The sequence below is a fragment of the Carettochelys insculpta genome, chromosome 14 (assembly GCF_033958435.1).
Source record: "Carettochelys insculpta isolate YL-2023 chromosome 14, ASM3395843v1, whole genome shotgun sequence".
Taxonomy (NCBI): Eukaryota; Metazoa; Chordata; order Testudines; family Carettochelyidae; genus Carettochelys; species Carettochelys insculpta.
Window position 1 is genome coordinate 8,288,380 of NC_134150.1, and position 13,279 is coordinate 8,301,658.

General features: G+C 42.0%; 1 protein-coding gene across 5 annotated transcripts in view; it reads left to right on the forward strand.

Annotated features, from left to right (window-relative positions):
- The first annotated feature begins 1,556 nt into the window (after window positions 1–1,556).
- Window positions 1,557–13,279, forward strand: part of ESRP2 (epithelial splicing regulatory protein 2) — a 78,969-nt gene continuing 67,246 nt past the window's right edge. For all 5 annotated transcript variants that reach the window (XM_075009061.1, XM_075009063.1, XM_075009062.1 and 2 more), the window contains exons 1-3: window positions 1,557–1,635; window positions 1,823–1,975; window positions 3,026–3,154. In XM_075009061.1, coding sequence (XP_074865162.1) covers window positions 1,841–1,975; window positions 3,026–3,154 — 264 coding nt within the window. In that variant the 5' untranslated portion in view covers window positions 1,557–1,635; window positions 1,823–1,840. The remainder of the gene's footprint in view (window positions 1,636–1,822; window positions 1,976–3,025; window positions 3,155–13,279) is intronic.

Sequence of the window (13,279 nt, forward strand, 5' to 3'; positions counted from 1 at the left end):
ACATAAATGGCTCCATGTTGCCTACTTCTCCCAGGCACCACCCCCTGCTGCTCTGATTGGCCGCAATTCTGGCCAATTAAAAAATAGGTAGAAAGCCTCCAGGCCGCACTTCCCTGCACTGCCATTCCAGCCTGGGGGAAGGAGAACAGCAGCTGCAGTAGCATTGCATTGAGCTGCTTCTTCCCTTGCCAGCAGGTGGGATGGGTCAGGCCCTGGCTTGCCCGAATCCAGTTCACAAGGCTCAGAGCTCCACACTCCCACCCCACAGATGGCCAGATGTTGGGAGAGGGGAGCCCCAAACCTGGGTGGCTGGATCCAGGCAAGCCATGGGGCAGATGTGGACTGCAGGCCATAGGTTCACCACCCCTGCATTAGACATATCAATTCCTATGAGTGCATTTCCAGTAGTGAAATAGCTGAAGATGTTGCTAGAGAGAGAGCTAAGGATTCATTTGTTTATTTTTAAATTAAAGCAGAGTTAGACAACAGGGTTTAGTCAGACAATGCTTTAGTCAGAATAGATGCAGTTAGGGAACCACTTACATTAGTAAGTTTCCTCAGGTCTCATTTTTGGTTTTTTCCCCCAGTTTAAAAACAATTTTTTCTCAGTTTATTTTTGGTAAAGCAAAAAGAGGGAAAATAAATTACATACGGCTACACAGAGGAGAAAACTTGTAACCAGGCTGCAAGTCAGACCTACGGAACTGCTCACTACAGAGGGGCAATCTGGACTTTCTGACGTTTCAGACATATATCTAGTTGTGCTCCAGGCCTGTGGGTAAGTCAGTACCATACAGAATTCTGTTGTGTACATCGGCATCTGCCTTCCTAGAACAGTATGTCAGACTAGGGCCTAAATGTGTATTGGCGGCTACAATGTTGCACCCATGAAACACCACTTCCTTCAAATACTCCAGTATGAAATATTTATTTTAGCTAACCCTGCAGATTTGCACACACAGCCACTATTAAGTGTGCAATAGACACTGACTGAAAACTACACTCTGGCACACTGATTGAAAAACACCGAGACTTACAGAAATAGAAAGAAATGCTTTTGTGTTGTACATTTCAGAGCTCACCCAGGTACCATGTTAAAGCAGCTATTTATAAATACTTAAGCCTTCCAGATCGTTAGATTCAGTCCACTGAAAGGAAGACAAACAAACAAAACTGTTTAGTCAAACTCCTTTAGAAGTGAGTGGCCAAGCCAGAGGCCTCCTGTCTCCTTAACATGCAGCTGTACGTTGCATTCCTTTCGCTGGTGGCTGATAAAGGGATCCCGTAAAACTGAAAGCAGGTAAATGCACTTCCTGGAGGCGGAATTAACTAGAGAAAGGGAGGTCGCCTCTGATCTCCCTGCAAGACCAATCAGGCAGGGTCAGCCAGGCGTTGACTCTCCTCCACGGCCCTCCTACACCTTTTCCAAAGACCCAATGGCTTTGTCTCTTTGGGAGACTGACTCTAGTCACATGGTCTGAACCAAGGGCAGGTAACTCAGGAGGAGAAAAAAAAAGGGAAAAAAAGCCCAAGCCCAGGCTGGGTTCCTGCCGTGATGTCAGAGGGAGAGAAACCCGCAGCTTGTTAATTTCACCTCCCAATCAGGCCCGGGGAGAACGAAATCACTGCGAACAGGTAGAGCTAGGACGAGCTCTCTCCATTTTTGTCTCTTCTCCTTCCCCAGTAGCGCTCTGTCTTCTCTCGATATTGTTACTCCTGGTCCTTTTACTTCCCCGGGATCACGGGAAGGGGCGAGCAGCCTGCGTGGGATTTATTTTGTTTTCCTTTGTCTTTTTTTTTTGACCTGTGCTTTTGATTGTAGTTGTTTCCCCCTGTGGTCATGACGGCTTCGCACAGTGACTCTTTGGTGGTGTTGTTTGGGGCAACAGCTGGTGCATATGGGGCTAAACTGGGTTCGGATGAGAGGGAACTAATTCTCTTGGTGTGGCAAGTTGTGGATCTACACAGCAAGAAGGTACGGCTTCGACGTCTCGAGATAAGGTTGTGTTGTGCGAGTCCCCCCCACCTCCCCCGCCGCCCTGAACTGGCCGGGTGCAGGCGCTGGGGCCAGTATCACTTATCCACCGCAGCTGGGGCGGTTTGTTCATTTCACAAACGCACCAAAAGGGGCGGGAGAAGTGAGGTCTGCAAAGGCCTCTTCCTCCCCCACCCCACGTGTTTTGTTTTCGTTTTTAGACTGGGTTACTTTGTTTTGCTCTCCACATTTGCTCTTTTAATGTTGGATTTCTTATTTTGGAGACTCCTGATTCTCTTTCCCTCTGCAAGCAAACTTGGTACCCCAGGCCTGCCTCCTTCCGTGGGAACTCCCAGCAGAAGGAAAACAGACCCCCCAAGGGCCCTGCCCTTTTTTCCTTCTGATCGAGCTATATTTTTGTAACATGTAGCTTATTAAAAGCCATTCTAAAAGTAGCTCCTGATTGTTCAGTATTGTAACATAGATGAACTGGAAGGTGCTAGATGTAAATTGTTTTGTTGTTAGCCACCCTCCCCCTCACAAATACACCCAGTTGTCAGTTTTGGTGACTAGAGATTCAAATATTGTAAAACTAGGTTAGAGTTCCCGTATCTGGACTTTCAAAGAAGAGGACACCCCGGTGAGGGAGTGTGTGTTTGTATCATATATACCACCTCATGTTGCGTCAGTGTTAAGTTGGGGTCGATGTTGATTCATGCTCCTATCCTCTTTTTTCAAAGTTCAAATATGGGAACCCCAACTGTGTGATCTTCCCACCAGAACTAACAACCTCAGAAGGAGCCAAAGCTGAGTGGAAAACAAGTTCTCCCCAGGGGTGAATAGGAATCCATGGCAAGTGCAGGAGTTCTCATCTCTCTTGGGGCAGGAGGGAAGGAAAATTTCAGGGCTTTGATTTGTGAAATTGACAAATACATTTTCTGGAAAGTGATACTGGACCTTTCTGACATTTCTGCAAAGCAGTTGAGTGCATTGTACAAAAGAATCCATTCCGTTTCTCCTCACTTTTCTCCCTCTCTTGCATGTTTCCAGGTAGGAACCTTGCACAAATCCTTGGTGAAAGCAGACAATTTGGAGCTAAGCGACCAATGCAGAGAAGTGAGTGGCTTAACCCCAGAGGGACTGAGCAAAGCTGAGCCTCTGGACAGAGTTCTACAGCAGGTGAGGACTAGCAAAGGTATTTGAGGGTTAACTCTGGGAGGAAGATTAAACTGATGCAATAAAGCAAATAGACTTTGGTTTTGCCTTTCAATTCAAAACCACTAGTAGACTGTGTCAGAACTAGCAACACCTCAGTCAAGGGTTATCCCACAAACAGACTTGAGCTATGTGAAATGGGATTCTTGGAGAAAAATGAGATTAGCTCAAGTACACTGTGGTAAAGCTTTTGAGCAGGTATTCTTGTTTTGAGAGTTCTGACCTGTATTTTTGATTTATTCTCATAGGTCCATATCCAATTCTTATCTGAAAATACTCTTTTATTCAAAACTTAACGGGCAGTAGCCAGGGAACTAATACATTAGAAATTATGAGGGTACTAACCAGAAGCTTTTAGAGACAGTTGATCAGAGAAATACCATCCCACTAAAGAAACACATTCCTAGGTTTGTCAGTGATAATACAAGCAAGATCTTTTCTTCCTCATGTTGTGTTTAAAAAAAAAACAAACTTAAAGATGCACATAACAAATTATAATTTCCGAAAAAATACTGCATATGGTGTGTGACTGGCTTCTAAGGAAAGCTGAGCTGAATGATCTTAATTTAAGAGTACAGTGCTTAATTATAGTGAGATAGAAACTGAGTTTGCATGTCAAAATGCATAATACAAATATCCCTTCCTTCTGTTTATAATAATTCTGCTATTGTTGTATTTGGTGACTTTAAAACATTCTGCATCATCTTAATTTCAGGCAACATGATGATCTGAAAATTTTTATAATCCTTACAGTTTAAAGAGCCAGCTAGTTAATTTAATTTGTAGTGTGTTGGTGGGAGGGGGAGGGGATTATATATACAATTTTTTGTCTCTTTAAAATGTGCTTGCTTAGTAAACTGAACTTGACTGGAAAAATACAATAGTGCATTTTTGCAGAGTATATGAAAACTGTCTTTCCACACCTTGCTTGAATCATTGTGGTGTATTTTGAAAGAGAAACTTGCTTAGGCAGTAGGGCAGGTTTGTGTTGCTGTAACTTCTGATGACACAGAATAGGAACTAACTTTACTTGATGCTGAATTGGTAACAATTCACCATACCTGGACTAAATAATTAAATATACTCAGCCCTTGAGCGTTAACATAATTTCTTTTAAATTAACTCTGGATTGTACTCTTTGGTTTTAATGGGTTACACAAGTGTCACAAGAGTCCAGCTTGTTGTGTAAAGTGATTTGTATGGCTTCAGATAACTCTGAGAAAACATAAAGCGGCAGGTTTGAGCTTGTCCCAGATCTTGCACCAAAGACATCTGGAGCAGCTTAGCGAAGTACACCCTGTTTACCTTTATAACATATGCTTTAATTACGCTCAATACTTTTATGAGAGATTATATCTTATTGCTATAAATTGTACTGTAGGTGGATCTACTCCAGCATGTAAAGAGAAATATGAGCTTTTGTGTATGGGTGTGGAGGAGACTCTTTCAAAATCTTTTTTCTTTCTTTTCCCCCATTTTGGGTGGCACATCTCTTCGACTGAGGAAGAGTGGTTTGTGACTCAAGCACTGCAATGCAACTTCTGTGTGACTTTAGGCACTTGGCTTAATCTCAGTGCCTCGCTTTTCTCACCTTTGAAAAGAGAATGGCAAAAGTCATATACCTGTTGTGAGGTGAAACTAATTCATGTTTTTCAGATGGTTATGTGCTATAGTAGCAAAAGTAGAATTTGCAGTCCACAATTGTAGGAACTGATCCCTGCATTCTTCAGGATCAGGCCCTCTGAATGCTCTGCTGGTCTCAAGTAATTTTTAAGAACCTTTCGGTACAGTAGAACGTATCAAAATTATAGTAAGTACAAAGCATAAATTGCACTAGGGTGCAGTGCATTGTTTTCCTGTTCTTCAAACCACTGAAAAGTGACTGTCAGTGCATTGAAGGCTTTGGAATGTGAAGGGATATGAACTTGCTCTTCATCATTATATTTTTATTGGAGTTTTTCATACTCGTAAAAAAGTGCATATGTATAGGCATTCATAAGATTGGGTGCTTCAGAAAATGGAGCTTCTTATTGTATTATCAATTCAGGGGTTTTTTTTGTGGTTTTTTTTCCAAATTTAGATGATTTTTCTAATCAAAATGCACTTTAAAAGTGTAATTAAGCAAAGTGGTTATTTAAAAAATAAATTATATCTAGATCTGAGGACACATTATAGAGAACCTAGTAGTGTTAACTGATCACTCTATGAAATGTTAGTAACCTCTGGGGACCTATTGCAAACCCTGCAAACTGAGGGTGAGGTCGTAAAGCCAGTTGTCTTTGGCCTGGCCTACAGTAAGGATCAAAGTCAATGCCAGATGCGCAATTCTAGCCACGCTACTAGCATAGCTAGAATCAATGTATCAGGACTGACTTTCATCCCTGGTGTAGATCGGGCCTCTTTGAGCTCGCACTGACATCACTTACTCCACATGGCAGCATGGAGTACCAGGGTCGATGGCTGAGCCCAGAGAGAGTGATTTTTGCCATGTCTTCACTGACATGGCACAATTGATCTCCAGAAGGTCAATCACAACATGTTGAACTCTCCATAAGTATAGACATACCCTTCATGTGGTCTCCATGAAGCCCACACGCAACTTTTTATGACTGGCATTTGTGCTGACAGGAAGCCCAGCAATGCTCTTGTTAGTCAGGAGCATTGACCACCTTAGGAAGGGGAATTGTGGGTAGCATCCACTTACATTAGGCTGCGTGGCGTCAATGAGTGCACACCGCACACCATGTTTTTGCTTGCAGAAATGCAACACAATATTAGCACTGTGTTCACATTCACACATATTTTAAAAAGCATATTTGAAGCTGATCTAGATTAATGGGTGCTGTACAATTTAAATATGTTACTAAACTTGCTGTTTAGATTGTAACTGAAATAATAGACAAAAGTTTTTCCAGTTATACTTTTCCGGTATCCGAAACCTACAGCAAGATGATAGCTTTGCTGTGGGGGGAGGGGGGGTAATATCTTATACTGCAATGCTCTTCATAATTTGAGATTTTATTTAGTGCATTTCCTATATAAACTCCATTTTGAAACGCTAAAGTGTCTTGCTTTTAATTTTACCTTTGCGCAGATCTCAGCCCTGTAGTCGAGTGCCAGTGCTTCTTGTTAATAAATTTATTGCCTTGGATTTCCAATCTATACCTGTAATTGGGGGTGGGGGGGCAGAATTTCCAAACAAATACATTGTATATTGTAATTTGGAGCAGATGCTAAGAGCCCCTTCTCCCTGCCTTCCCTCTTAAAGCAGCCAGTAAACTGACCACCCCTGGCAGGCTAGTCAGTTTCCTGGTCCCACAAGTGGAGGGGAGCTGGGAACCAAGTGGTAGCCTGGTTCCTGGCTGCCCTGCGCATGTGGAACCGGGAAACTGACCAGCCATGAGCTAGTCAGTTTCCTGGGTCCTGCAAGCGGTGGAGAGACAGGAGCCTGGCTGCCCCCTGGTACCTGGCTCCCCACCACTCTGGCAGCCAATCCTTGGGGGCTGGTCTGTTTCCTGGCTGCTGAAAGCCCAGGGGAGCTGGGACCCAGGCAGCAGCCTGGTTCTCGTCCCCCACCCCCTGCCCCCCCCATCAACTTTTGTGAAAATTTGAGTTGCATAGGGGTTGCAAGAAAGCAACTCCCATGTAACTCAAGGGTTTGCTGTATTATGCCTCAAAGTCTTCTAAAACAATGTTTCAGTATGTCAAGGACATAGATTAATTTCCAGTCTATGTCTGATTTTATTTTTAATTAAAAATGTCTTGCATCATAGGAATTTTTACCTTCCTTGATAGAATCATATTGGACAGTCTGACCTAAAGTTAATTACTCTTTTAGGCAGTCTTACGGTACAATGGAAATGAACATTTCAAAAGACAAAACAGATTGGGAACTCTTTGCAAAATATCTCTTATCACAAGCCATATACATTAGATCCAGTGATGTAAAGGTTTAAAGCGGTCATTGCCTACAAGGAGTACCTCTTCAATTACACTTTGAAATACAATCAGGTAAAAATAGCAGTAATTGGCTTACAAAGTCCTTTTTAGAATTACCTGATCTAGATGTTAAAAGGAAAGTGTGGCTAGTTGTGGATTTTGTTTTCTTCCAGTCATTTTCATAACATATTTTCAATCTCAAAAGTTCAAAGTTCATGAGTTTTATATCCACTCTCCCCCCGCCACCGCAAAAAAAACCCCACAATCATGAGATTTTCCCTAAAGGATACATTTTGAATTTTTTATTTTTCCCTTCTGGATTCTAAGCTTTCTAAAAGCAATTCCTTCATATTTTCAAGCTTTTATTTGCCACCAGGACGGCTAGATGCCTACTCTTTTTAATTGAAAGCTGAGCTCATGTCATGTCCTGATTCTGGCTGCTGGGGTTTTGAGTTAAAAACAACTATTGTGAGATTTGACAGTAATGCGATATCTTAAACTCCTCCAAACCCTGCCATGGTGTGACTGAAGTCACCTTAATTTACCCTGCTTAAGCCTGGCTGCTTGCTGACAGAAGAAAAAGCTGAAGAAAAATGTTGTTGTAGAGAAACGTCTGATATATAAAAATACTTGGTGACTTTCTTTCCGAGTATTGTTTTCCTTTGAGCAGTAGTCAGAAAGCCTGGATTTTTAGTAATGGAACAGTATGAAATCTTCTAGTTCCACCCAAATACTTACCTGCTGAACTGTCCTAAAGTTGCTGACCTTTCATCCTGTTCTATATTGCAACAAATACACCAGGAATAAATGTACCTCATCTCTGGTCTAGAGAACTTGACATAAGCAAGACATCAATTTCTTTTCCTCTTACATTGACCAGAAGTTGAAAATAATAAAGACTTTGCCAATCAGTTAAACAACCATGAAAACAAATTGCTCCTTTCACACTTGGATATTTTAAAAATTCCTATTACTCCACAAGTCGACTCATCTGGTTGGTATATTTCACCAAATATCAACCAATTCATCAGGAAACAAACTAGTAGGTGGAGCCTTTAGAGGACAAGCAGTGGTGGTACCAGTGGTTTTCTGCAGTCTGACAAACTGGTTGGAAATAAATTTAAAGGGAAACTTGTTCAGCAGGTTCTTCTCCATAGCATGGTGGGAAAGATTGCTCCCATCTCATTGTTTTCCTCCTTCTGGTGCTATTTGTATCTGTTTTAAAGCTTTCATTTTTAAGAAATTAGTTTTTCTAATACATATGTTCACAAAGAGACCTGAGAACATGAACTGATTTTTACTGTAAAACATCAGAAACCAGAAGGCAAATAAAAAGGACCTCAACGTTTTCATGCCAATCTCATGATTTCTGGAGATGTCACTCTTGAATGCTAGCTGGTGTCAATGTTGATAAATGCCTAACAGATACATTGCTGTGTATTGTCTTTTCCCTGAAGCTTATCTAGCACCTATTACCCCAACTCACCATACCACAAATGTTGGCAATATTGATAGAATTTAATTTCTACACTTTTAAAAAAATATGATGAGTATGGGTGAAGGAAAATAGTGGCAGTGTCCAACTGCTGTGCAGTCAGGTGATTCTTCCCCAGCCTTAGTTATGGCAAAGCACAAGAAACACAATATGACAAAGTTCCCATCTTGGGTCTTTGCCAATATATATGGAGCATATCCTTGTACAGGTTGAACCTCTCTAGTCTGGCAACCTCGGGACTTGATCAGTGCCAAACCAGAGCATTTGCTGAACCATTGGAGGTCAGTATTTGTCTGATAGCATTACCAACACTTCCACTGCTTCCTGGGTTCTTAGAAGACAATTAGAACTAAGTAACAGCACAGAACACTGAAAGGCAGGACTGGTGGCTGGAAACACTTTATGGGGGAAAATTAGCCACACCCATCTGTGGACATCTGGCTAACCAAAATCATGCCAGAGCATGGATGTTCCTGGATCGGAGTGCCATACTAGAAAGGTTCAACACGTATTACAATTGCAAAATAGTACTGCTGTATGTGGGCATGTAGGTCTTTGGAGCAACTGTAAATCCAAGCCCCTCCAGTCTGGTCTTCGCTGCAAAGTTAACTTGAGCACTGCCTTTAGTGCAGCTAGTTCTCTGGTGCCTTCCCACTGTTCCCCCACATGTCATGAAAGGACAGACAAGTTCTCCCACAGTTCACTGGGAAGCAGTTCATCCAATTGCTCATCACCTTGCATTCCAAGAAAAATGGCAGGTGTTTCCAGAGGACTTATTGCCATTGCACTTGTGTGTGACATTATGGACACAGCAGCTAAAGTATTATTTTGCAGTATGGCTGCTGCCATTGGGGCTAGGCTAACTCTGTAGAAGTAAAACCAGTGTAAATAACTTAAGTTAGCTCTGCAGTGAAAACTCATCCTTAGACTGAGTCCCTCAAGTCCTGAAATTGTAGCCCCCGAAATCTCCAATTCTAAAAACAAGATCTGTGGTTTTGTGGTGAGTCTCCTACATATGATTGATTGTTGTGACTCCTATATACAAATGAATTTTAATTTTGTTGCAGTGGGTATTTCTGTAGACGAAAACTGTGGTGTTGCCCTGGATCACAGATGAGGTGGCTTGGAGAGGAGTTGGCATATGTAACCAAATAGGCTGTTCCTCTGCAGCAGACGATTAGAGCTGCATCAAGAATTATTCATGTCAAACCATCTTTGAACCAACAGGCCGCCTGAAGGGTGTCATTGCAAAATAAATATAGGGAGTTACTTGAGGGGAGAGGAAGACTTACCTCTAACTTCGGAGACAATCCATGTTGGTCGGGTGTCCATTCAGATCTCCATTTCCGGTTCTTACACTCACTCCAAATCTTACTGTAGGGGATGAGTGAATGAGAGCCACCAGCAGCGCAGGTACTTGAGTATTTGCAAGCATACACTGGCACTTGCATGTCTGGGTTGAGGAGGGCAGTAGGGGAGCAGAATCCCATCATGGTCCACTTTCTTCCCTTGACCGTGTCCTGTATCCTGGGAGGAAAAGGGGGACGAGTTTCTTTTCTTAAGGAGGTGGTTTAATGACTCTCTAAACAAATACACGTTAAAGGTTATTGACATAGCATTTCAGTTACTTACCCACAGATCAAAACAAAAAAGCAGTCAAGTAGCACTTTAAAGACTAACAAAATAATTTATTAGGTGAGCTTTCGTGGGTGGTCTTGGTCTGAAGAAGGGGGTCTGTCCCACGAAAGCTCACCTAATGAATTATTTTGTTAGTCTTTAAAGTGCTACTTGACTGCTTTTTTGTTTTGACAGTGTATATAGACTAGCACAGCTCCTTCTCTGTTACTATTCTTACCCACAGATGCTTTCTGTTGGGCTATCTGGGCACAGGAATGAAAAACTCTGAAGTAGATCTGGGCCAGATGATTTATGCCCCTTTCACTTGGGTTCTAGAGCTGAAAAATCTAGATCTAGAAGCAGCTCCTGTGACTTGGTCTTCCTGTGCAGCTGTACACTGAACTTCCTGTGTTGTGTGAAATGTTGAATGTTCAAGCCCCCATGATGCTGGCTAGTGTGAGAGCTGAGATTTATGATCTGTTGCTAACATGGATCAGGTGCAGTATTTGTTGTGGTTGCTTAGAGCTTGTTGGGATGGTCTGCTAAACGGTTGGGTGCTCTGACTGGCATATATAGAGAGAGGATATCGTTTTGTGCAGTACTCTGGTCCCGCATCTTGCTTTTTCTATGTGCCGTTCATTGCTAAACTCAAATATAGCAACCTTGGGTACAGTTTTCAGCTACTGTTGGTGCTCCAGCAATCATAACGCCTCCAAATTTTTATGCTTTTTGCCTGGGTTTCAGGCTCCTGTTCATATAGTGGAGTATTCTATGATTTGCAATGGAGATGGATGGTCACAGTATGGCTTCCCCAAATTTAATCCTGGTTTTGATACTGTAGGTGGAGTCTGACCTTTGTTGGCACCTAACCTGCTGTGCTGTCCTATTCCCTACAGGCTGCATTTGGAACAGTTTGCCCTTTACAGGTTCTTAGGCCAGACAGCTAATATTGTAAGCTGGTTTCTTTGAAAGTGCCATGGTGTCTTTTGTCAGCGTGCAGCCCTAGCAGGGTTTCTACTCTACGTATACTTGGGACATTAACATTTTTTGCACCCTTAAAATTAATAATTAACCCTTCCTTTACCCTCAAGACATACATATAGATCCATTTTACACCTTAGTAAATTGGGACATAGGTAGTTACAATGACTTGCTTTGAGCTACATCATGAGTGGTGATGTGCAGCCATGGGAATAAAACTCAGTAGTGCTGGCTACTGGTGCTGTCATTCTTCAACTACTGGACTGTATTAATCACTGTTGGGGAGCGTTGATAATGGCATCATATTAATAAGGGAAGGTAGAATTTGGCCATGTTCCTATCTGCTGCTGCCAGCTTCTGGTAGAGTTAAACAGTAACTGCAGCCTCTTATCAGGTGGGGGTGGAGTAGCAGCTGTAAAATAGCGAACCATTGCAACAACCTGTGTAGATTCTTCCAAACATAGCTGGAATAGTCTTGGAAGCCATGGAGCTTCTCTCTGATATGTGTCACTGATATAGTCTGATGCACTTATATTGTGTTGGGCAGAACTTCAGACAATATTTACTTCCTTTTAAAATAAATACATAAAAAGCATTGGAATAGGTACAGAAGTGGAGATTGCTGAGTGAGGAGCACGTGATCCCAACAGATAGGACTTACTTCCTTAACCTTACTGTAAGTAGGTGAACAGTAAAATGCACTGGTAATAAGCCATCATGCTATTATTTGAATACCCCCTTAAATGTTTTTGAAAATTCCATTCAGAATTTGGTAGAGTCTTGGCCCTATCATTTAAAAAAAAAAAAAGAAGAGGGCATAAGAGAGAAATGGGTCCATCAGGTCTGGCACATGGTAAGAGGGGGAAGCAACTTGAAAAACTGTTTCTGTGGATGTCTCACATTGTGCACATATATATATAAAATAGAGCTTCTGTTTTTCTCCCCTTGCCAAAGAACCTACAATCTGGGTCTTGTGACAGCTGGCCAGAGGCTTGCACAGCTCCCACTTCTGAATGTTGCCCTACTCAGCATTTTTAAAGTTTGTGTAGGGTTTCTGCATGTGAACGTTGGCTAGCTAACTGCTGCTAAATGAAGGCAACGCCTTCCTCAACATGTTGTGGCACATCTTGATGAAATAGTTCAGTCTGTGCGAGAAACCATAGATGCTGACTCTGGCTATTGGCAGAGGCAGTATACTGGAGAGAGCTGTAGAAAGGATAAGTGGAGTTTGGTTTTCAAGTGACTGCCCTCTTAATGCTTGTTTTATGCAAAACCATTACATTTAATGCATTATGTTTAATCTAGGTATAGCTCCATTTATTTTTAGAAGCCTCTAATTTTTCCCCTTGGCTCATCTTTCCTCTTTTTTTAAAACTAAAAATATCTCCCTGTATAGAAATGAAATGTCTAATTCTCTCTCTTGCATGTGTGTAATTACATGGATATACGTGTGTCTCACTCAAAAACTTCTTTCATCAGAGTCCAAATTTCAATGACTTCCTTTATCTGTCTTGTGAAGTTGTCCCTTTCAGGGATGGAGAGCAGCAGTAAGTTGTTGGGTTTAGTATACAGGAGGCGGGTGAGTTGTGGCAGTGGTGACCTGTGATGTACAGGTTAAACTAGTGATCTGGCGGTCTCGTCTGTCCTTAAACTCTGACTCTAACACTGCACAACAGTTTAGATGGCAAGCATAGAATACAGCATGTAATGGAAATAGTAGAGAGTATTTAAGTGGGCCAAATATACCTACAAATTTTAATTTTATTTAATTATATATAAGGAACCTTGCAGTTTGCAAAAAGTGCCATGGAATATCAATACACGTGAGTGGGTGAGGAAGTTGCTTTTGAACAGTTATCCTGAGCCGTATTCTGATCAGGGGATCTGATTACAAGGAAAGAGATTTTTAGCAACCTGCAAATATTTTGGTAATCCACTAATGCAGACATAGTGCCTGCCATGTGACTCCCATACCTCTCTAGCTGGAGGAACTCTGCAGAGCCTTATTGTAGCCTAAACCTGTATGAAAATTGTCATGCTGTCTGGAGTGGCTCTTG